Genomic DNA, 25154 nt, shown 5'->3' with positions numbered 1-25154 from the left:
TTAAGATGGAATAATTGGAACCAGGACTTGTCGGGAAAAACCTGAGTACTTACACTTCATACAGAGTATGAATAGGTTCAAAACCTTTTAGACACAAAGGAAAGGGAAGGGCATTCACCAGATGAAGCCCAGTAGGATATAACAAGCCACCTCGAGTTAAATCACTGGAAACACTATTGGTAACTGATGGCAGAGCCCCAGAAGCCATCAATAAAGCCAGAATCCATTCCTCTCAATAAAGAACTGCATAAAGCCCTCTCTTTCTCCTCCCGTGTTGCCATTTTGATTTAAAGAAGAATCACAGAAGGAGGTTTCTGAATGGAAACACAAGTTTATCTAAAATTCAGTACAGCCCTCACCTGTTCTGGGCCATCTGTCATGAGATAAGATAAAGATCTCAAACCTTGAGGAAAACAGATTAGCTCATACTAAATCTGCATTGCAGAAATATAGAAACCAAGCAGAGAAGAGGCAAATTATTTCCCAAATGTCAATCCCTAATAGAGAAAAAAAAAATTAAATATTTGTCCGTCCTCTGCATTCACAAAGCAAAGATTTCCTCCATCAACGAAGTCTTACCAGGAGCAGGTCCAGTACCTGCACCGTAAAGCCATCCATTTGGGCGTAATTAAGGGTGAAGTCTCTTTATTGAACTTGTATCTAGTCCGTGATCTGGTCATGGCTCTGAAGGCTCTATTTAGATGTAGGCAGTAAAGGGAGGCAACTTTGGGAAAAATTGTCACCTTGATGCTATCATGCCTTAAATTATAGTGATGTGACAAAGCAAACAGAAACGTCCATCATCCAGAGAAACGTAAGCTGGCTCACAGAACATCCTCCTGCAGTTTTAATGCCGCTTTAATAACTTTAGAAACTTGCAATATAATTGTTTTTACAGCTCGATGATACCCAAGAACATCGACCCTGAGTTGTTGCAGTTTCTAACAGTTTAACCAAAACATAACACATAATCTTAACCCTAGTTAGAATGCATGTAGATCAAAGAGGTGCTACTCCTTCTCAAACTGGCAGGAGCCTAACCATCATCAAACTACATATTCACCCTTGAGTTCATCTGCGGCCAAATGCTAGTACTTTAAATTGTATGAGGATTCTGCAATGGGGAAACTGGTTACCTTAAATCTCTGAGGTTGGTGAAACTGAATCGTTGCCCTTTTCTGATCAAAATCTTTTCTCAGCTGAAGAAAGTGTGCCTTGCCATCTTTATTTAAAACCTTCTTCTTCCCACCGACACACCGGCAGACATTCACGTCTCTTCCATAGTACAGCCCCTGGCTGCACAGACTCTTCAGATCTGTGAGCTTGAACAGGGAACCACAGTATGTGGCCAGTGCAGGGTCATCTCTCCGAATGAGAAGGGGCTTCTGCTCCCAGAATTCCTTGAAAAAAGTCTCTGTCTTGATGGGTGAGATTAAACTTTCAAAGAGACTACTGGGACTGTCAAAGTTTAAAGCTGAAGGCCCCCCAGCTGCTTCGACCTTCATCTGCTTACAGGGAACCGGCCCTTCTTCCTTCCTACTCCCTGCAGCCTTTGCTTTCTTTGGCATCGTTCTGTCTTCAAGATAAAGCAGTAAGGAAATGCAAACCTATCAAAAGAACAAAACACACATGGTTAGGTTTACAAGGCGTGCCCACACTGGTGTTAGCTGATGGCCCACACACAGCTGAATGACCATGACACCTCATGAGAACTCTTCATAGGTCAAAGCTACGTCCCCCAGGACAGGAGACAGCCTTAAGCCAATGCCATTTCTTCTAGGATATGATTCAGCCTCAACCACCACTCAGATGACATATTCATCTAAAGAAAAATGTGTTTTCCTTTTACACAAGCACTCAGTCATGGTATTCATTATTTATTAGGCAGTATAACTATCTTAGACAAAACTATTCAGCTGTCTCAGCAGTTCCCAGTCATAGGTTTAGCCTGTGGCCATTGACACAGCAAAGTCAAATATCTTGGATTTGGCTCCCACCAGCATCAGGGCCCGCATCTAATTAGATGTACTCTGAGTTACAAACAATTGACTAGAGGCCGCCCACTGCCAGGTGCTCCTCCCCACAGCACCACCCCACCTGCTGCGCAGGTCAACCCCGGAGCCCTGGGCCCGCAGTGTCACCAGGTGGCTGGAGCAGGCCACTGCCTTCTCCTGCTTCTTTACTAACCGCCTGAACCTCCTCATTTCCAGCTCTCAGCTTATTCCTAAAAACTGCCACTTTTATCAGAAACTCCCTTCATTTAAAGAAACAAACAAAAACCCTAAAGGCTGCAAAGTGAAGGCTAGAAGTAGTTACTAAAGTCTTGAAAAAAATAAATTTTTAACTGAAATAAGATATTAAATAATACCAATATCATTAACCCCTAACAGCACTTCAAGATGCACACAGAACACCTGAGCATCTCAATGATTATGATTGAGGTTATGATTCACTAGCTTCAAGGTGGAGCTGAGAGAGTCTCTCACTGTCGCTCAGGCTGTAGTGTAGTGGTGTGATCTCAGCTCACTGTAATCTCTGCCTCAGCCTCCCGAGTAGCTGGGACTACAGGCGCGCGCCACCACGCCCAGCTAATTTTTTTGTATTCTTAGTAGAGACGGGGTTTCACCATGTTGGCCAGGATGGTCTCAATCTCTTGACCTGTGATCCACCTGCCTCGGCCTCCCAAAGTGCTGGGATTACAGGCGTGAGCCACTGTGCCCCGCCGAGATTCTGCATTTCTAACTTGCTCCCAGGTGGTGCTTCTGCTGCTGACACTGCTGAGTGGCAGAAGGCACATGGTCAAGCCTTGCAAAGCTCCATCAGAACTGCCTCCAAAGCACAACTATTGATACTTATAAAGCAGGTCTCCCTCATCTGTTTCCAAGAACTGTAATTCAAATTATTTAAATTTCCCGAGACTGCAAAATACTATCTCAGTCATTTCCCCCTGGGAAGGATCTCCATTCCTTTCAGCAGATTCTTAAAGGAGTCCTTACCCCCGGAAAAGGTTAACAACTACTGCACTTATAAAAACCAAAATTTCTCAGACTTGTTATTTATAAGTGGTATAGTTTCCTACCTTGGTGAGTTATCAGAATTGCAAAAATACCATTTTCTGCTCTTTGGTCATTATAACTAAGCAGTATTTCAGCTCAGACTAAGCTGAATGACCATGACATTGTCATGTCTACGCTGTAGACTAAGTGGAATCAGTGTTCTGGCCTGGGAAGTAAGCTTCCTGAACGATGTGTTACATACTGTGTGCTGTGTTGCAACTTATAAAAGAACTTTAGAATGAAACCCAGATGTAAACTAAACAAAGGAAGGAAATGTCAAGATAACCTCTCTAAACAGCTCGGTTCCTTCAAAAGACCAACTGCTTTTGATACGGAAACACAGGAAGTGGTGGAAAACTAATACAAATGGATACTAAAATCCTACAGGAGAGGGATAAAGCTTTACACTTGGAAAAAAAGTAAACTTTAGTGTTTAGGATAGGTGGTATGTGAAGACACATTTTCTGAAAATTTTTCCTTTAAGTGAAACAGACCAGGTTGAATTCTCCATGAAAGAATTAAGCCTTCGTGGAGACACAGCATTGCTACTGCATGGAACTCTGAAGTGATGTTTCCTATCTGTAGAAATACAGACAGACAGGAAATGGATTCGGGAGGGAGTGCTGCACATGCAGAGGAGGTCCCACAGAGGCCTCACTGCTATCCTCTGAAAGTGCAGCTGGTGGCCGACGTCCGAGAACTTAAGATCTCGGGAGTTTCCACTACCATTAACTGATAGGAGTGACTCCTCACACCTAAAATGTACAATCATTACAGTTTATACTAATACCTGCTTTCCTTCCGGGAGTCTGGAAACGCCAGAATGTGCCAGGTAGAGGTGGCCTAAGTGACCAGCCTCCAGTAAAAGCCCTGGGCACTGAGCCTGTAACAAGCTTCCCTGGTTGGCAACATTTCACAAGTGTCAACACAGCTAGTGGCTGGAGCAACTGAGCACAGCCGGTGCAACCGCTGGAAGACTTGGAGCCTTGCACTTGGTCTCCCCAGAGCTTCACCCATGTGCCTCTTCCCTTTGCTGACTGTGCTTCGTGTCTTTTCCCTGTAATAAATCAGCAGAGTCCTCCTAGCAAATTGCTGAACTGTGGATGGTCTTGGGGATCACAACACATTGCTCACGTTTAATTTTTAAAAACTTAGATTGGTTTACTAGGTTTGTATTAATAAAGGCACCCTATAGAGTAATTTTATATTCATCCAAACATTTCTTATCTCTCACAATTGGTCAGTTTAAAATTTAAGCAGCAGGAAGATGAAAACCAAAAGCTTGTTTTCTTTAAGCATAATATATGAATGCAGTATAAGCACATTCACCAGAAAATGTGGCTAAACAAAGAATGCAAAGCACTTAAGCCAAAATAAAATCAGTTAAAGAATCTTTCCCATCTAGGAGCACTAACAAAATAAACCTCAATACTGTATAACAATTGCTTTCGTTAGAATATAAATTTCACTACCCATACTGCCAAAAGTTACATCATTTGTTTCTCTGTGTTCATGTTGAAATGATTTGAGGCCCAGTTAATTGGAGCCTAGCTTAGAGGTTTCTGGGCAAATATACTATTTCTCTGATTCTCACACCACTCACACTGTAAGACAACCATTGCTTTTAACAGCTTTCTAGAGCAGAGGGGAGAACAGATAAAGCATCCTACTACATTAACCATATAAAAGTCTTAAGGTACGTATCACAATTTCGGAAACAGCGAAAAGTAAATCACATATCTTAGAATCCAATAATATGTTAATTAAAGAAGACAATGCTTTGTCTATAATAGTAGAGCCAACACAAGCTTGCCCATAAACCTCAGAAACCACCCCAATAAAAGTAAATATTTCTATAAAGTCACAGAAAAGTTTTTGAAAAGCAACTGTTTTCCATTTGAGTTAACTATAAGCATTAAAATGTAAAAAGATTAAAAGATCTGTGGTTCATACCTTGGTGACTACCCCACAGATAAACCCTGTAAGAAAAGTCAATGTTGATAACCACACTATAGGCAACAGATAGTCATTATATTTTTAAGATATCCTAAGCTCCTTTTCTATAATATTTGAGGACATGAAGACATAAGGAAGCTCTTGAAGGAAGGGATTTGTATATCCCCGGAACCAGGCAAGGTGTGTGCTGAATTTTTCACGTCTGCATCTTTTGTCTGCATACAATTTTGGAGACAAATCACAAAGGCCTTACACAAAACAGTTACGGAGAAAACAGATGGCTTGTGCAGTGGGGATTACTCTTCTGATGGCAGCTGTCACTTCAGGATTCAACAGTACTGAAAGAACTAAAAGTCACTTTAGACATCAGTAGTTATTACTAAAGCAGGGAGGGAAGTATGAGTGTCTACATCCCCTGGGCAGTGTTTTACAGAATGTAGTTTAGAGTTAGTAGCAAGGTTGCTAGCACGCAAATTTCTGGGTCCCTTATCAAGCCCACTGGATTGTCACTTCTGAGGGCTGGGGCCCAGAAAGCTGCATTAACATAATACGCTCTCTAGACGAATGACAGGCCCACTAACGGAGGACAAGAGTCAAACGCAGCTCAGTTAAACACACGGCTGTCAGAAATTATATACTGCTTGGAACAAGGTTGCCTAGTCTGACTTAAACCTTTCTTTTTGGCTCACAGATATGCTAATCCAGAGAGGGAAAACTGGCTCTCCTATTGACATAAAGGGGCGATCAGCTGTTATCTTTTCAGTTTTATTTGAGAGAGAAAACGGACTGTACCTCAATGTATTTTGGTGACCATGAGGTTACAAAGCTTGATGTCCGGGAGGCAAAAACCAGCGCCAGCGGAAGAAGCTGGGGAAATCGGTTCCTCCGCTCAAAGACGAGCCCAGTGAAATGAAACCCAAGGCACCAAATTTACAGCCAAGGAGTGGTGAGATCAGATCCTCTTCCTCCGTATATCCTCCCTGAAAACAGTGAATAACCTAGTCTCTGTAACCTGTTGGACGACCCAGCTGTGGGCCAATCATTGTGGAATTATTTGCTGGTAAATGGGTTGGAAGCAGGATGTAATGCAGCTTCCTTTCTTTCCACACACCTGAACTTCAGGCTTCCCAGCTGTAAAGCGTGTCTGTTAGGCCCGATCTCACGCCCGGCGGCGCAGCCCACGTGGAAGCCGCGCTCGCACAGGCGGTTCTGCCGCCACCGGGCGGAGGCCGGGACCACCGTCCCTGCTGAGCCTCCAGACTTTGCGTGCGCTCGTCACCGGACTCGGGACCGTTAGCAGAGCACTCGTGCGACCCTCCGTGCCCAAGGCTTCCGCGACCCTACCCCGCCCAGGTCCCCGGGGAGGTGGGGCGCCTGGGCGCGCGTCCGCGGCCCGCAACCACAGCGCCGGCCTCCGAGGCTTCCAGCCGGCCCCGCAGGCCCCCAGACCCGCACCCAGGCCCTGGTGCCTAAAGCAGCGGCGCGCGCCCCGCGGAATCCCGCACGACCCGGCCTGTCCCGGCGCCGCGCTGCCAGCGAGAGCGCCTCACTCACCCGGCACGGCCTGTTGCGCGCGGCCGCGAGCCCAAGGCGCGGCGCGCGGCGGCTGGGGGCGGGGACCGGGGTGGCTGGGGGCGGGGCTGCGCGGGCGCGCGGCGGCTGGGGGCGGGGGGCGGGGTGCCTGGGGGCGGGGCTGCGCGGGCACGCGGCGGCTGGGGGCGGGGCGGCGTGGGCACGCTCCGGGCGGCGCTCCCGCCCCTGGCAGCTGCCCCACGCCAGCCCGCACGTGGTGGGACCCCTGAGGCTTGATTACCAGGCTGTGTTCCGAGTTCACGCATATGGAAGGAAATAAAAGGCCTTTTTTTTCCCTCAAAATGTTTTGGTATGTGAGTGTCGCCCAGGCTGAAGTGCAGTGGTGCGATCTTGGCTCACTGCAACCTCCACCTCCCGGGCTCAGGCATCCTCCTGCTTCACCCTCCCAAAGTGCTGGATTGCCTATTAGCACCTATTGGCACCTTAAACCTATTAGCACAAGTTTAAGGATTTGTGGTCCAATTTTCAAAGGGCATTAGAAGAAAAAAATCAGTCTGATTCTATTTATCATTCTATGAACATTGAAGAACTTATAAAATGATGAATATTTATGTTTTTGTTTTAAAGCTTTATTTTATAATGCTACCGTGTTGTACAACTCCAGGAAACACACGTTGCTTTAAACTGTGTGTTTGTATTCACTTTGGTCCAGTAGAGAGCTAAATTATGTCTTTCTTGTATATGACTTTAATATTTATACCACTATATTGACCTAACTTTTTAATATAAGGAAACAGACATATCAAGGTTAAGTAACTTGCTCAAACTTACACAGTCATTTGACAGCCCATTGTTTTTGCTTGGGCTGCCGTAAGAAAATACCCTAGACGGGGTGGCTTATAAGCAACAAAAATGGATTTCTTGAAGTTTTGGAGGCTTGTTCTCTGGTTCACAGCATCCTCACTGGTAGAAGCAGCAAGGCAATTCTGGGGAACCTCTTTATAATCCCATTTATAAGGCTTTACCCTCATGACCTAATGTCCTCCCAAAGGCCCCACCTCCTAATCACATTGGTGATTCTGTTTCAGTATATGGATCCAGGATGGGGACCAACATTCAGACCATAGCCACCATGCTGCCTATCAAGTAATAGTCTTTGGACCTCTGTTTATGTTTCTCCAAAAGTGGTTAATTCCATCTAACTCAGAAAGAAGCTGTGAGCTTCAGGTGAGACGGAATAAGCAAAGGAGTTTTAAAACTGTAAAATGCTATTCCATGTGAGAGGCATTATTGTTAAATCCGATATGATATCTTGAACATGATTCCATAGAATGAATTAAATGCCTTTTGTACATGCATACTTCACTTAATTTACACAACTCATCAAGAAGGGCACCTTCAAATTGACGTCATGTCACCATGGGATAATCTTGGTCTCTTAGTACCATCAGAAAAGTCAAATTTGTTTAAGAATGACCCAGGCTGAGGTATTTTGTTTCGGTCTTGGGTTTTTTTGTTGTTTTTTTTGAGACAGAGTCTTGCTCTGTTGCCCAGGCTGGAGTGCAGTGGCACGATCTCGCTCATCACAACCTTGAACCTCCCAGGTTCAAGCAATTCTCCTTCCTCAGCCTCCTGAGTAACTGGTACTACAGGCACCTGCCATCAGGCCTGCCTAATCTTTATATTTTTAGTAGAGATTGGGTTTCACCATGCTATCCAGAGTGGTCTTGATCTCCTGACCTCGAGATCTGCCAGCCTCGGCTTTCCAAAGTACTGGGATTACAGGCGTGAGCCACTGCACCCAGCTGGTCTTTTAAAACTGTATTCGTTATGATACAGCTCATAGAAGTCAATATATTTAACTTGATAACAAGCATATCATGAGTGTTTGGAATTACATCTGCATATTTATCTAACTATGGTTTAAACTCCTTGGGAGCAGGAAATATGCCTTCTTTAATTCTGAGAATTCAAACAGAGTCCTTCACAGAGCAGTTACTCAGTGTTCACAAAATTGAGTTGGGTTAGATCCCCATTTCTTTTCTTGCTTAGAGTCCAGTTTCTTTGACTGCCTGTGCCTGTAGGAAGGTTGGTGTTAGGCTGCATGACTTTTCTGAAACTAAATGATTCTGCAGGCCTCCTTTCTCAAACAAGCCAGCACTTGCAGGTGAAAAAATATGCCACAGGATTTTCCAATGACTTTTCTTTACAGAGATGTTTTCTTACTTAACGTGGTATCATAAATCTTGGAGTAGACTTGCCCATGATTCTTATAAAAATATATACTCCTGCAGAGGTGCTTTCTGTTCACACTCTTTGGTTTGGTTTGCTAAAAGGCAAACAAGCTCCTATTTAAAATGTTTCCTAGGGGACTAACAGAGTGTATATATGGATGGGGAGCCTGCAGCATCACGATGCAACGTTAGCTTACTTATTTTCGTTTAAAATTTTATCATAATGACCTAAAAATGACCAGCTAAGGTGGAACTAGTCAGGTACTGATGGGTCTGCTGATGAATTTTTTTAAAACTTTCAAGAAAGAGAAAAATATACCTCATATAAACTTTCTGAATATAGAAAAGGAAAATAGCTGAAAAAGAAAATTACAGAAAAATATTATTTATAAACATAGAGGTGGCTGAGCGGCCGGGTGCAGTGGCTCACGCCTGTAATCTCAGCACTTTGAGAGGCCGAGGCGGGCGGATCATGAGGTCAAGATCGAGACCATCCTGGTAAACATGGTGAAACCCTGTCTCTACTAAAAATACAAAAAAATTCGCCCGGTGTGGTGGCACGCCCCTGTGGTCCTAGCTACTCAGGAGGCTGAGGCGGAAGGCTCGAACCCAGGAGGCTGCGGTTACAGTGAGCCAAAATTGCACCACTGCACTCCAGCCTGGTGACAGAGCAAGACTCCATCTCAAAAAAAAAAAAAGCCTAGAGGCATAACTTCTAGTGAAATAACATCTGTGGGATTTTGACTTGAAATTTCAGTTGAATCTCCAAATCTGGAGACAATATTATTATTTTTTTATTTGTTCAACGCCACTTTTCATTTTTCAGGCCCTTTTTGAAAACGGAGTACACAAACTTGTTAATACACACAAAAGTCTAAAAGGAGGGTACTATAACTATCCAAATTTTACATGTGATGACACTGAGGCCCTAGGAAACTAAGTTATTCGCCAAAGGTCACAGAGTAATGGAGATAGAACCAAGATTTTAATGGGTGCCACCTGGCATTAGAGCAGGGTTTCTTAGCCTTGCTAATACCAACATTCTGGTCTGTAATTCTTTGTGTGGGAGGCTGTCCCGTGCATTGCAGCCTGTATCATAGCATCCATAGTCTCCACACCCCAAATGCTGATTGTGCTTCCACCCCTAGTTGAGACAGCCTAAATTTATGTAGACATTACTGAATTCCTCCTGGGAGTACCTTCTACCCCAGCTCTTAATCTCACACTGTAGTGCAGTTAAACAGCACATTTAAATATATTCTTAAGAGGAGATGTTAGGCATTGACCTGTAGGGCTTACTGAAAAGGCCCGAGACAGTCCTGTGACCATCACTCACATTCAGGCTATACAAGGAGAAGGAAAGTTAGGGGAAGTTTGTGGAAGTAGGGAGTTTTGGGAATCATAGATTTTCAGGCTAGCTGGAATTTCTGTAGCAAGTCCCTCCCTCCCCCAAGTCAAGTGACAGGGACTCCAGAGCCCAGGCAGGGAGGCCTGGGTTCTCTGTAGGAGGGTAACTGACTTGATGCTTGCTGAGCTGTGGAATCTGCTGGTCTGCTCTGGGCCTGCTGTCAGAGATGATCCTACTGGGGTTGGAAAGTTCCTGCAGTCTGGAGATACGACCCTGGGAATGTGGAGGCTGCTTCTCACCCGGAGCATCCTGAAGAAGGAGTTGTCTGGTGACCTCATCATAGCACTCTGAGGCAAAAAGGCAGTGTGAGGGCAGCCTGCTGTCACACAGATTATCACATCAAGGAGCACTGAGCATCCTCTGGGCTGAGTAGTTGGTGTGGAAAAGTGACAAACAGTGGCATAGTGGACCAGGAGGCACTCGGGTCCATTGGCCCAGACAGGAAAAGAGACAGAGGGTCTCAGGCAATGTGTCACAGACCTCAAGGTTAATGTCAAGAAACCCAGTACCTCCAAATCAACCTTCTCTTTGTCAACTAAAGAAAAAGCTAGACTTTCAAAGAATTAAAATTAATTTCATTCAGAGTCTTACTGACGATTGCAACTAGGGAGAGCCTTTCAGAGCTTCTGTTAGACTGCTCCAAAGCAGTGTTTCAACCTGTAACTTACACATTAGGTGGCGGAGGTTCTGTGCGTGTTCAAGCAAAATCTCATCAAAGTTTGGGTGCAAGAGTACATCTGGTTATAGATCACCGAGGCATCATCATTAATCCTGTCAGATGTTATCTTACGGAAGAGGCAAGAGCTGGATCACTGAACTTCTCTTTTCTAAAAATGCAGTGATTCAGGAGAGATGTGGGAATCTGCTCTGTCCTGCTTAGCATCTTCAAGGCATTCTTCGGGGGCCGCGCTTGTCACTGAGTCAGGGGTTTCCGAAGGCAGGCTGACAAGCAGAACGAGAAAACATTGCTTCTTCATAGCAAGGGCGGTGTGGCTGGCCAGAAGCAGACATTTGCTCCTTTATCTCACACCCTACATTCCTTGAAAGCTTCAGCATTTGAGTAGCTGTCACCAGGGCTTGCTACATAATTTGTGGGTCCCATTGCAAAATGAAAATGTAGAGCCCCTTTTCAAAAGAGTGCCATGAAAGGTACTGAAAGATAAAACCATTCCCTTCTTTTGTCTCTCCGTCTTCACTACCAGGGTGATTATATTCTATTTGCTACTAAATGTGCTTCCTTCCTGGAGCAGGAAGGTGAGTGCAGACATTCATGGGCACCCAGGGCCCTGCTAAAGAAAAAATAGTTATAAAATTGGAAAGAAAAGAAGAGTTTATTTCTCATAGAGGGTTATTCCCTTAAGGTGCCCATCCCTCAGGCTGGGAAGTATGCCTCTAGCTGAGACCAAAGATAGGCACTTTCAAAGGAGCAGGGGAGGAGGTGGGACCTTAACGCTGAACCATTTGGCCAGACAGACTGCTCAGCAGGTTATGGGGAAAGCTATGAATATTCATGAAGCTGGCTCTGACATTTGCATATGGAACAAATATGCATGTATCTAATAACATATGACCATGTTCATTCTGAGGTGGAGACTTAACATTTAAATATACTACAATTAGGCTCTGTATTTCAAAAGGTGTTTTTAGGATGCAAAAGTCTGGCAAGTGCACAACCTCCGTAAACCTACCAGAACCAGGCTGTGGTCGGTGGTCTACCAGAACCAGGCTGTGGTCAGTGGTCTTCTTATCAGGAGAAAGTTACTGAAGTGCTAAGCCGCAACTGTTTTAATATTGCTTATTTCAAGACTAGTACTTGTTTAGCTGCTAGGGAAAAATAAAAGCCTTGCGGCAGTTAGAACACAGCTGATTTTTCTCTAAGTGCAGGGGTGAGTAACTTAACTCTTGCCTGGCATGGCCGTAGGTCCTGTTTATATTGACGCCTCATTCCCACAGGGTCTGTTCCATCTGTCTTAAGATCTCCATTTTGCCATAATTGCAGTTAGTTGTGTCAAAACCATAAAAGGGAGGGGGCATATAATGAGGCTTTTCTGACCTTCAGTTCCATCATGGCCATGAACTCAATTTAAAGAATTTTCTGGGGTCCCTTTCCCCACAGGGGTTTCTTTCAATCAGTAAGGGATTAACATTTTATTTTTAGTTTACAGTGTCCATGTGTGCTCGGGAGCACATGGCCACAGGCTGCCGAGGTCTCCCTCCTGCTAGCCACTGGGCCAATACTTCTGTGCCTGGCCAGGGATGGGGACATCAATCTTCTCAACTCTCAGCAGATGGGGGAACACCAAGAGATGGCAACCTACCAGCCAGGACACACTAATTACCTGGATAGGGAGTGGGCAAGGGCCTTGCTCCAGCCTGGTTGCCCTCTAGACACACTGTAGTGCTGAGAGCCCATGGCAGAGTTGGCTGCCACCATGACCAGCCACAAATGCTATTTCCATTGGGATGTGCACCCCATCCCAACATTCTCTGCATCTGTCTAGGCCTTTGCCTGGGGCAGCGAGCAGCAGGGTATTGGGCCTGGCAGGAGATGGGGGTGAGAAAGAGAGGTCCAGAACCATCCCACAAGGTGGGGCAGAGGCTCCCTTCTTCCTTCAGACTTCATTCCCAAAACAAGTTCAAAGATTAGATTATTATGAATTTCAAGATGTTGACTCCAAAGCCTTAAACCCAAGGGTGAAGCCCCTGGTGAACTGAATACTCAGCCCTGCCTGCCACCAAGAACAGCAACAAACCAAGAGAGCTGAAGGACATCCCATTAAGTAAAGAGACTTCTTCCAGTTATTCCCTAATTCTCCCCGAGTCCCTACTCCAAACCCGGTGGAATGAAGAAGGATGGGGAGATGTCTGTATTCAAGAGCAGATTGTACTCAGTCCCGGGTTAAGGTCTGAACTAGTTGGGGCTGGAGGGTAGGGAAACAGATTAAAATCACACAAGTCTTCATAAATAACTCATGTATCCCAAAAGCTGTGGGATTTGTCTGCGATGTCAGCAAAAGGCAGAGAAAGAATACCCAATAGAGTACGTTTGACAGCAGTTGGTGAAAAATTAAGCCATTTTCTGTCTGCACCTACTACAAGTTCAGGTTATTTCATAAAAAACACAGTTCAGCAATATAATAAACGTATAGCCCACATGAACGAAGTAGAGCTCACCAGGAGTTCCATCAGTACAGCCATGACATCAAAGGGTTAAATAATAATAACGTGATGGAATTAAGTAATTCAGATAACCTGAACAATTTGAAATGGGCCGATTATTTTAGGGTGGCATGTTGCATTGATTACTTGGTGACCAACATGCAGTTAATTGCTTTTATTGCATAGAGGCATATATTTTATACAAAAAAGCAATAATCATCTGATTCCATTAATATAGACCAGGATAGTATCCCAAATAATCAAATATAGTTTATTCTATTTTCAAATTCAAATCTCCCCCCAAGATACACTAAGGGACTCTCAGGACGTCACTTTGCAGAGCAGCCACATTTTAAACTTCTGTCCTTGTCTTTCTTTTGCCATATTGTTCTTACCTACTCCTAATTCATATTATCTTTATAAATCTTATTCAGTTATTAAAGTTCATTTTCACAAAACCTTCTCATTCTCTTTTGTCTACCTGAGCTGCATATTTATTTAAAAGCAATTTAGCTGGTCCCAAGGCTACTTTCCCATTGATTCATGATTTAATTTAGATATGACCTTGCCCAAGATACAATCTAATTTTAAGAATATATTTTAAGTTACTTTGGGTGGTGTGATTGCTCCAAAAAGTTATTTGATGTGTGGGTTTAGGTTTATAACATTCTTTGAAGTACAAAATATTGAAACACCTGCCTTAATGATCGCTGATGAAGTAAAAGAAATTATGTAAATGTTAAGTACTTTCTTCCTTACTTAGGATGCCTTGTTGAATTAGCTAGTTTTGGAATATTGGAACATATGTGTTACTTTTAAAGGACACTGCCTTGTACCTCAAACTTCAGAAAGGCTTATTTCATAATACAAAATGTGTTTCAAAAGAGCTGCTAATGACATTATAATTTCACCTATTTTTGATTGTCTAAGGTAAGGAGCGGTCAACTCGCAGCACAGTTTTGTGGAAAGCCTTTGAAACACTCTTGCAGTGGCCAGGCATGGTGGTTCATGCCTGTAATCCAAACACTTTGGAGGCCAAGGAGGGTGGATCACCTGAGGTCGAGAGTTCAAGACCAGCCTGACCAACATGGTGAAACCCTGTCTTAAAAAAAAGAAACACTCTTGCATAAAGTAGGATTCTATAATGAATTGCATTGATCCTAGGATTAAGAGTAATATCAAATAATTCAATTGATAATAGTCTTTCCTATGACAAACTAAGTATCAATATATTGAAAAGAAAACTATTGTACCTTTTTCTCAGTGACTTTGTGAAATCTCTTTTCTACACTTGGCCCCATCATTGACCAAAAATAGTGTTATGATTCAGCGGGGGTTGAAAGGGAGGAACAGCTGACAATGTGGTTCTGATAATGCTGAACTTCATCTGAGCCCATGTGTTCCTGGAAAGTAGCAAAGGTCTGGAAATTCCCGCCACATTTTGTATTCTGAGAAATGACCACTCTGCTCTCACATATTCCAAGATCAGACCCACCTCTACCCTTCCTCAGTGAATGTGACTCACTTGCATACCTGGCTCTTTGAAGCCCTTGACCTCCTTCCTTCTCGTTGAGGTGTTTCTCATTATTAAATGCCTTTTCTATTGCAATAAACTGAATACAATCATCTTTTTAAATGTCCAGTGCATTTTGTTTTTCACGGTTTCTTTAAAAGAGAAGAAAAATATGGTTAAGTTCTGTTAAATCTAGGAAATAAAAATTTGCAGTTGGAAAAGCAAGACACTGTAGTGTGATAGAGTGTTTTAAAGCAGTGTTTACAGAGAAAGATGAGGTAGGCTCCGTTCCATAAACGAGGTAGTTGGAATATAACATTGACTGCTTTACCTAAGGCCTTGCCAAGAAACAGCAGCACTAGTATAGAATTGTAGTTGAAATAGCAGTTTTCATGCCACTTCTTTTTCTTCGAGGGTGTTAAGCTCATTAAAATTTTGATCTTAATAATAATTACAGAAATAGATATAAATAGATGTAATCCTTTCTCTCATTCATCTCCATGTTAAAAAAATTGTATGTGCAGGGATGTGTTTGTGTGAGAGTGTGTGTGTGTGTGTGTGTGTGTGGTTTGAACAGGCTTATAAGTGGCACAATAGGAAGAACAGACCTTACTCCTGAAGATTAACCCACCTGCAAGGATTAAGACAATGTAGTCACAAGTTATGATTTTGTAGCAAATCATATACAAGTATTTGCAATGTCACTTACTCTCTGACTTAGAAAGATGGCAAAGGCTTGTAGTGGTTACAGCAGTCATGGAAAGAAGCAGGTTTTCAATGCATAGGACTGCTTTACCATAATTATTTTAGACATAGGACTGCTTTACCATAATTATTTTAGACATAGGACTGCTTTACCATAATTATTTTAGACATAGGACTGCTTTACCATAATTATTTTAGACAATGCAGAAACTTCCATCATGAAAAGGGAATGCCAGCAGATATATAAAGAAGGCTCTGCTTCATGGGGAAAAATGAACTAAAAATTTAAAAGGTTCTTCAATTGCAGTAATCTCTAACTCAGAGCTTCTAGGCAGGCCTGTGAGTGAGTCTGACATGGCAGGTTCTAGTTGCAAACGGGGATTTTTCGAAAAGAAATAAGTGAAGACATTTGAATACGGCTAGACATTTCATTTGTATCTAAAATAATTTTACTTCTAAATGTTCTTTACATTGCTAGTTGCAGCCTACTTGTAATAGCACACAATAGGAAATAACAACAATGTCCTACAGGAGGAGACGCATTACATGAACTATGGTACACCCATTCAGTGGACAGCTCTGCAGTGTATAGAAATCGGTTTTCAGGGAAAGAGACATGGGAAGTTGTTTATAATGCAGAGAAGAAAATCTGGCTACAAATGGACACTTTCCTCAACATAATGTAAGTTCAACAAGGGGAGGAGCCATGTCCATCTTTTATTACAATATCCCCAGCAGACAGTGCTTGATAGAAGTGCTTAAAATAATAAACAAGTGTTTACAAAAGGGCTCCATTTGAAAAAATGTCAGTTATGTATAGAAATCCTCTAAGAATATACATTAAAATGTTAACTTTTTAATTCTGAGTAGATGATTTTTTTTGCCAGTTGGTTTTAAAATTTTTTTTAATAATTAAGCTTTATTTTCTAACCAGAACAGAAACAATAAAACTAAGTTAAAATATACTATTTCATGGGATTTCCAAAGTAGTTTCTATAAAATAGCTCATTTCTATATTTAGGCAGTTTACAGAGCTAGCTGGCTTCTTCTTAATCTTAGAAAGCAGCTTATTTTCGGAAATCCTTGCATTTTATCCAGGCTTATCCCTCAGTGAACAATCATGCACAGTCTGTTCAGGATTGTGATGAGGAAATGAAGTGAAAATCAAAATGAGGTAACTGTTATATGCTATCTTCACTTTCACATTTTTCAGGTAAAGCATGGTTTCATTCTTCTTGGAGTAAGAACCGAACAGAAATCTTGTTGCTCCCTAGGAGAAATGAAGCTAATGGGAACAGCCCTCTCTTCACAGTCCTCATGAGCCACGAATCTCAAGAGAAGAAAACTGGCAAAACTCCTAGGAGCTCATTCCAAATGCTCTAATAATTCCCTTGAGCAGTAAACATATTTTCTTGCTCAGTGTTAGACATATATTACTGAAGAATGCAATGCCTGCATTGCTAGCTATTAACAAAAGTTATATTTGATTGGCTAACAACCATGCATCAATGCTCCTCCAGAGGAATGCTGAGTGTGTGGGTGTGTGTGATCGAGACCCATTCTCCTAGGCTAAATTGCCAAATGTATTCAGTGATGCGTTTGATTTAAAACAGGGAAATGAATACGCCCAGGGGAAGCGTTCGACATATTGAATGTTACACTTCAAAGTATATGAAAAAACACAAACGCCCGAAGAACCTGAGTATTGGATGAAGAGAACAGTATAGATTTATTCTGTTCATCTGTATATTTGTCCCTTTTTAAAACATCTGGTATTGTCAAAATCAGGAATGCAATACAACTGTAGTGCTTGGCTAAATAATAGCTACATATTTTTGGCCATCTAGGATGTTAATCTGTGCTGTATTCTGAAAATATAATCCTACCAAAATACTACTATTAAATCAAGCTTAAAAACCATTCATTAATAGTTTTTGAAAAGCGTATTTATGGTCTACAATGAAATGAAAAAGGGGTTTAATACATTATATTAGCTCGATTTTGGATAGTATGCTATAAAAATATAATCCTTGGGAAGTTTCAAAAGAATTGGAAAAGTTGTATTAAGAAAATAGAATGAAGTATCCCAGAATTAGCCTGCCTGTGAGGGAAGTCATATCAGAAAAGTAATTTTCCTTTTAATATTTTGCACCCAGGAGGAAGATACTTTTCTAGAACCTTCGTGATTCACAACAGAGAACCGAAACCAATGTTATTGGTTTAAAAAGCAGAAAGTTTTTTTCTCTCCGCCTGGCAAAAAAAAATTCAAATTATTTTGATTTACTTTATGGTGAAATAAAAGGAAATACACTAAAAGTAATACACCATTTAATTTATTTCTCTCAATTCAATCCCAGCAATCAAAATAGGTATGGGAGTATTTCTTATTTCCTGCCAACGGCTTTTCTTAATACAACTTTTCCAATTCTTTTGAAACTTCCCAAGGATTATATTTTTATAGCATACTATCCAAAATCGAGCTAATATAATGTATTAAACCCCTTTTTCATTTCATTGTAGACCATAAATACGCTTTTCAAAAACTATTAATGAATGGTTTTTAAGCTTGATTTAATAGTAGTATTTTGGTAGGATTATATTTTCAGAATACAGCACAGATTAACATCCTAGATGGCCAAAAATATGTTGTTCAGAAAATACTCAAAACAAAAGCATGCACACTGCGAATCTGCAAAATGAACATTGATCATAGGAGATTTTTCTACTTAACAAACATTTGTTTAATACCCACTTAACCTGGTTTACTTAGTAAACCAAAGTTATTAAAGATTACTATGGGATAAATAAATTTCATTCAATTTTTTTCACTCAATACGGTATCTGGAAGCATCTCCAGTTGTTTATAAACTGAGAGTCCACATCCCTTTGTAGATATTCTTTTTCTTTCTTTGGTATCCCGCTTTCAGAACTCACCCAAGACAGTGTACATACATCTATTTTAACATTTGTTACATGCTTTATAGCTCCAGTTTACTGCTCCTACTGCCTGTGCACTCAGAGAAGGCAGGATGCTATTTCATATTCATTTTTCAGTGCATAACACTTAGCAAAGTACCTGGCACACATAGAGGTCAACAAACACTTGTTGACAAAGCGATTAATTAAATACCTCTAAGAAGCTGTGAAAATAATATATCATCTATAAAATACAAGATGTTATTATTGATGACTGATGTATTAACATTAGAATGGGAAGAATGAGTGGAAATTTAGGTTCCCCCCTCCACTTATGCTCAAAAACATAGGAGACTATTTATTTATTTATTATTATTTTTTGAGACGGAGTTTCGCTCTTGTTACCCAGGCTGGAGTGCAATGGCACGATCTCGGCTCACCACAACCTCAGCCTCCTGGGTTCAGGCAATTCTCCTGCCTCAGCCTCTTCAGTAGCTGGGATTACAGGCACGTGTCACCATGCCCAGCTAATTTTTTGTATTTTTAGAGACAGGGTTTCACTATGCTGACCATGATGGTCTTGATCTCTTGACCTCGTGATCCACCCGCCTCGGCCTCCCAAAGTGCTGGGATTACAGGCGTGAGCCACCACGCCCGGCCCGACAATATTTATTTATTTACTTATTTTATTTAGAGATGGACTCTTGCTCTGTCCTCCAGGCTGGAGCACAGTGGTGCGATCTCGGTTCACTACAACCTCTGCCTCCCGGGTTGAAGCAATTCTCCTGCCTCAGCCTCCCCATAGCACAGACTACAGACACGTGCCACGATACCTGCTAATTTTTGTATTTTTAGTAGAGAGGGGGTTTCACCATATTGGCCAGGCTTGTCTTGAACTCCTCACCTCAAGTGATCTGCCTGCCTGGGCCTCCCAAAGTGCTGGGGTTATAGGCGTGAACCACCATGCTTGGCCTGAAACAACATTTAACTAAGATTGAAGACTTGACTGGAGATGGGAGAAGGAGATTGGAGATCCTTGAGAGGATTCTCCACTGTGTGAGTGTGAATGATGCCACCTCGATGTGGATGTTCTTGCCTAGGACGGTTGAGCTCTGGTAGGTAACCTGGCACTTGACTGGCACTCCAAGAAACAAAATATCCTTGAATTATTGTTACAGTCCAGTTTTCTTCCCTAGTTAAATAAAGAACACTTCATTAAGAAAGAAGGAGGGTCCAGATGAAGTAGTTACAAAGCCCTTCCCAATGGAAATCTTTTTCTTGCAGTACACATGCCTGTGACTCTCATTTATGGAGTCAAACTTTCCTAGGAAATAATTAATAAATCAGTCAGATTTCAAATTTTCTTTAGGGCAGGAGACGTGACTGCCTCTTTCCCATTTGTATCTAGAATTGTCCAACTCATATTCAAGAGTTTTGTTTTTAAACATTGTCTGGCTTTAAAGTGGTATACATCTGAAATTCCCCTTCATACATATACACCCCAGTAAAACAAATTAAATAAAATATACACAATGGGGAATAAAACCCTAGAATAGGTGTCAATGACATGGTTGTTTTCCAGAATGATTCTACCAACATGTCCTCCTAGGGATTTTCGTCTCGTTATCCGAGATGAATCGGTGCTGGGGCTGCATATCGATTTTCTTCTCACGAAGTCTTCTGAGTTTAGAGAGAGGGAAGTCTGGTCCATGTCAATGTCAGCGTCATGAAAACAACCATCGAAGGCCATGGCTTGAACTGCATCAATATTGTACATCCTAGAAATCTGTCAAAAAAACTTCTTTTAAAGTAGGTCCTGAATATGCTTTTACAAATAGGAATTACAATAATGTTAATAAAGTTAAATATGATTTATCAAAACAGCAATTTGTTTTTCAATGTATTTTTCTTCGTTGTAGAAAATATAGCAGTATTCTCGGTCAGGAGATATATTTTTTGGTTCAGAACTAAAACCATGTCATCTGGTGATCCATTTATGCTTAAACTGGGGTTGGGATAGAGAAAGATTTTAGCTTCTCCGTTCAAATGCAAATTAGCCAGGCCTTCCCATTTTTGCCTAAGATTGCCTATAAATGACCCTAACATAGCCCATTAAACAACATGAAATTGGTTTATTTTTCTGAAGGGAGGAGCAAATAATCAATGCTTTCTGGCTCCAGTGCCTGACTGAATCAAAACTAAAATTTTCTTTAAGGTTTTACTCTGAGGAAGACAGCGGTTCCCACTACTTTGGAGCAGTGCAAAGCAGCTGTTACTGACTGCTCTTGGAGAACACAAAATCACTGCTTGATTTACAAGGAAGTTCAAAAATGAACAAATAGAGACTACAACTGGATGAGATTATTCACAATTCAAACTGGAGGCTGCAAAATAAATTCTGCCAAAACATGTATTTGGTTCATCGTGATTTTAAAACCTAATATTTTATGAATTCAAAAGACATGAAGACTATTTTGTGCAGTCAGTGAACTAATCAAAGACCCATACTTGAGTTATGTTGTCCCTTTTTATTTTCTTAAGTTTTAAATTAAAATTTGTTTCTTGTTTTCATTTATCGAGACAGGTCTCACTCTGTCATCTAAGCTGGAGTACAGTGGTGTGATTCCAGCTCCCTGCAGCCTTGACCTCCTGGGCTCAAGTGATCATTCCCGCCTTAGCCTCCTGAGTAGCTGGGACTACAGGCACACACCACTACGCTGAGATGATTTTTTAAATAATTCATGCTCTTCTATTGAACTTTAAGCAGGGCTTGATCAGAAAGAAGAGCTCAGAGGAGTGGGGCAACCCCAGCACCAGGGCATATGATTCATCCAAGGCTCTCCTGACACCAGTTCCAGCCCGGAGGGGCTTGGAGTGGCCTGCCATGCTCGGGCAATGGAGAGCATGAAAGCCAAACCTTGGCACCTGGAGAGTAAAGTGTCTTATCGTCCCCTGCAGATGGGCACATAACAGGTACATCTGCAGAGACAGTATTTTATTTTATTTTTAGTAGAGACGAGGTCCTGTTATGTTGCTGAGGCTGGTCCTGAACTCCTGAGCTTAGGCAATCCTCCTGCCTTGGCTTCTGAAAGTGCTGGGATTATAGGCATGAGCTACCGCACCCGGCCAAGAAAGAAAGTAGCTATTTTTCCTCTTTCTGAGCAATGATCAACATTAGGGATACGTTTTCCATAGACCTGCTGTTCTTCCCGTCTGAGTATCTTGGGGAGGGAGGTGGTTGGAATGTGTATGTGAACATGATGGTACTGGGTCGTAGTGGTGTGTGATGGTAGATGGTAATAATGTGAGATGGATGGTGGTGGTGGTGGTGGTGGTGGTGGTGAAGGGTTATAGATGCTGGGTGGTGTTGGCTGGTGGTGGTTATGGTGGTGAGTGGCAGTGGTATGTGGTGGTGGTACTGGTAGTGAATGGTGGTGGTGGGTATTGGTGTCTGGTGGTGGTGATGGTGCTGTTTGGTAGTGGTGGACATTGGTCATGGTGGGTGGCAGTAAGTGGTGGTGGTGGATGGTGATGGATGATGGTAAGTGGTGGGTGGTAGGTGGGAATGTTGATGGTGGATGGTGAGTGGTGGTAGTGGTGGTGAGTGGGGATGGTGGTGGTGGTAGGTGTTGGTGGCGGTGGTAGTTGGTAGTGGGTCATGGTTGGTGGTGTTGGTAGGTGGTAGATGGTGATGAGGGTATATGGTAGTGGTGGGTGGTGAGTGGTGGTGGATGCTGGTGGTGATGGTATGGGTGATGGTGGTAGATGATGGTGTTGGATAATGGTGGTGGGTAATAGGATGTAGTGGTGGTTGACTGGTGATGTTAGTGGATGGTAGTGGTATTGGTGGATGGTGGTTGGGAATGGTGGTAAACAGTGGTTGACAGTGGTGTTGGGTGGTGCGCATGGTGGTGGTGGATATGGGGATGTGGTGGTGGTAGGTGGTGAGTGGTGGCTGGGAGTAAGTGGTGGTCAGTGGGTGAGTGGGTGGTGTGTGGTGGTGTTGCTGTAGGGGTAGATGCTGGTGGTGGGTGGTAAATGATGGGTGGTGGGTGGTGGTGGTGGATGGTGGGTGGTGGGTGATGGTGTTGGTGGATGGTGGTTGGGGTAGAGGGTGATGGTGGGTGGTAAGTGATGAGTGGTGAGTGGTGGTGGTGGGTGGTGGCATTGGTGGATGGTGGTTAGGGGCACATGGTGGTAGTGGGTGGTAAGCGATGGGTGATGAGTGGTGTTGGTGTTGGTGGAGGGTGGTTATGGGTAGAAGGTGGGTGGTGGCTGGTAAATGATAGGTGGTAGTGGTGGGTGGTGATGTTGGTGGATGGTGGTTAGGGGCATATGGTGTTGGTGGGTGTAAGCGATGAGTGGTGAGTGGTGGTGGGTGTTGGCGTTGGATGGTGGTTATGGGTAGAAGGTGGGTGGTGGTTGGTAAATGATAGGTGGTAAATGGTGGTGGTAGGTGGTGGTGTTGGTGGATGGTGGTTATGGGTAGAAGGTGGGTGGTGGGTGGTAAATGATAGGTGGTGAGTGGTGGTAGTGGGTGGTGGTATTGGTGGATGGTGGTAGAGGGTGGATAGTGCTGGCTGGTGGGATGTGGTGGGATTGGTTTACCATCATGTCTTTTTTTTTTTTGGAAACAGATTCTAACTCTGTTGTGCAGGCTGGAGTCCAGTGGTGTGATCCTGGCTCACTGCAACCTGAGACTCCCAGGTTCAAGCAATTCTCCTGCCTCAGCCTCCCAAGTAGCTGGGATTACAGGTGCCCACCACATGCCTGGCTAATTTTTGTATTTTTAGTAGAGACGGGGTTTCACCATGTTGGCCAGGTTGGTCTAGAACTCATGACCTCAAGTGATCCGCCTGCCTCAGACTCCCAAAGTGCTGGGATTACAGGCGCGAGCCACTGTGCCTGGCCTGCTATCACTTCTGACTTCAATTCTTTCTTCATTTTGTCCCACAAAGATATGAATGGCAAATAGGACATTCCTTTGAGATAACTGCATTTCTTTGAGATAACTGAGGATTATTAGAATGGTGGTTTCCAGAGCCTGGGGGAGCAGAATATGGGGAGTTGCCGCTTAATGAGTATAGAGTTTCAGTTTTGCAAGATGAAAGAGCTCAGGAGATTTGTTGCACCACAGTGTGAATATACTTAACACTACTGAACTATACTTAAAAACAGTTTAGACTGTAAAATCTAAGTTATAGTAATTTTACAATTAAAAATTAAAAAATAATTTTTTAAGTGGAGGATGCTTATTACCTGAAAAGAAACTTTGCATAGTGGCACAAAAAGACTGTGTACAATATCAACAAGCAGAAAACAATCAGGCAGTGTGAACACATGTTGTGTGGCAGATGGGGGCAGGGAGTTGTAGATATTTTGAGTCAAAGGACTAGATGGAGGCGGGCCAGAAGTACTTCAATGCCTATTTCTTGTGTTAGCCACTCCTTGTACAAAAACAAAATAAAACATGAAGAAAATTCTTTCCCTCCTTACACATTCTTCCTGTCACCTTTCACTTCACAGATTATCCAAATCATTGCTATTCAGTGTGGGAAACGGATCAGCAGCAGCAGCCACACCTGTAGCTTATTAGAAATTCAGAGTCTCAGGTCCCACCCCAGACCTCCTGAGTTAAGAGTTTATCGAGGACCCAGGTGATGCCTATACACCGCTGGCACATACTGCTCTAAGTGCTCCTGGTTTCCTTACACCTGCATAGCACTCACTGTGTGTGCGTACGTGTCAGGCAAACACAGTCACATGCTGCCAGCAAGGAAATGAAAGCATCTGCCAGAAAACAAAATCAGCCTTTATGAGAGCTTGGACTCAAAGGGTGCAAAATCAAAGGATGAAGTGAGCATTCCAGATCTGAATGGCAATTGCAGTTCTGTTGGCTGAGAATCTGTCAGCAAATCACTTCATTTCACTAGAACTCTGCTTTTTCATTTATAAAATAGAGGTAAGAGTCCCTTCAAGATCTACACTGAGGGCTGACAGGAAGGTTTGGTGTGAGAAGAGGATATCAAAACACTCTGGGCCGGGTGTGGTGGCTCACGCCTGTAATCCCAGCACTTTGGCAGGATGCCTACCTGTGAGGTAGGCAGATCACAAGGTAAGGAGTTTGAGACCAGCCTGACCAACATGATGAAACCCAGTGTCTACTAAAAATACAAAAATTAGCTGGACGTGGTGGTGCACGCCTGTAATTGCAGCTACTCAGGAGGCTGAGGCAGGAAATCACTTGAAACCGGGAGGTGGAGGTTGCAGTGAGCCAAGATCGTCCCACTGCACTCCAGCCTGGATGACAGAGTGAGACTGTCTCAAAAAACAAAACAAAACAAAATACTCTGAAAGTATGAGATGCTCTCAGAAGTATAAAAAATATTAATAATGTTTGGTGTATATAAATGTTCATGTAAAATAATCTTAAAGCAATGTGAATACATTTCATTGAAGTTATGGGTGTATGTGTATAGATACTCTCTATATAGGATGTATATGCATACATATATAGTATATGCACATATGTATATGTGCATATGTGTGTTTATTCTCTTAAGAGTAGAGTAGAAATAACTCTTATCAGTTAAGTTTCTCAAGTACAATATCTTATGTAAGTTCTTGTAAGAGCAAGAAACTGGTGCCCAAATCCTCCATGAAATGAAGCAGGT

General features: G+C 42.7%; 2 protein-coding genes across 24 annotated transcripts in view; both read right to left on the bottom strand.

Moving 5' to 3' along the window:
* RIOX2 (ribosomal oxygenase 2) overlaps window positions 1–6616 on the bottom strand; it is a 44640-nt gene extending 38024 nt beyond the window's left edge. For 8 of the 20 annotated variants that reach the window (XM_078358538.1, XM_078358545.1, XM_078358542.1 and 5 more), the window contains exons 1-2: window positions 6567–6616; window positions 1137–1607 (exon numbers count right to left, since the gene is read on the bottom strand). In XM_078358538.1, coding sequence (XP_078214664.1) covers window positions 1137–1568 — 432 coding nt within the window. In that variant the 5' untranslated portion in view covers window positions 1569–1607; window positions 6567–6616. Of the gene's footprint in view, window positions 1–1136; window positions 1608–3846; window positions 4114–5804; window positions 5993–6123 lie in introns of all 20 variants that reach the window. The other 12 variants (XM_054249099.2, XM_035282911.3, XM_078358535.1 and 9 more) reach the window with 4 other exon arrangements.
* A 9209-nt stretch (window positions 6617–15825) lies between these two features.
* Window positions 15826–25154, bottom strand: part of GABRR3 (gamma-aminobutyric acid type A receptor subunit rho3) — a 55201-nt gene continuing 45872 nt past the window's right edge. For all 4 annotated transcript variants that reach the window (XM_002761293.5, XM_035282966.3, XM_035282969.3 and 1 more), the window contains one exon: window positions 15826–20266. In XM_002761293.5, coding sequence (XP_002761339.2) covers window positions 19967–20266 — 300 coding nt within the window. In that variant the 3' untranslated portion in view covers window positions 15826–19966. The remainder of the gene's footprint in view (window positions 20267–25154) is intronic.

Source organism: Callithrix jacchus, chromosome 21 (genome assembly GCF_049354715.1).
Source record: "Callithrix jacchus isolate 240 chromosome 21, calJac240_pri, whole genome shotgun sequence".
Taxonomy (NCBI): Eukaryota; Metazoa; Chordata; class Mammalia; order Primates; family Cebidae; genus Callithrix; species Callithrix jacchus.
This window is presented reverse-complemented; position numbering and strand designations above follow the sequence as displayed.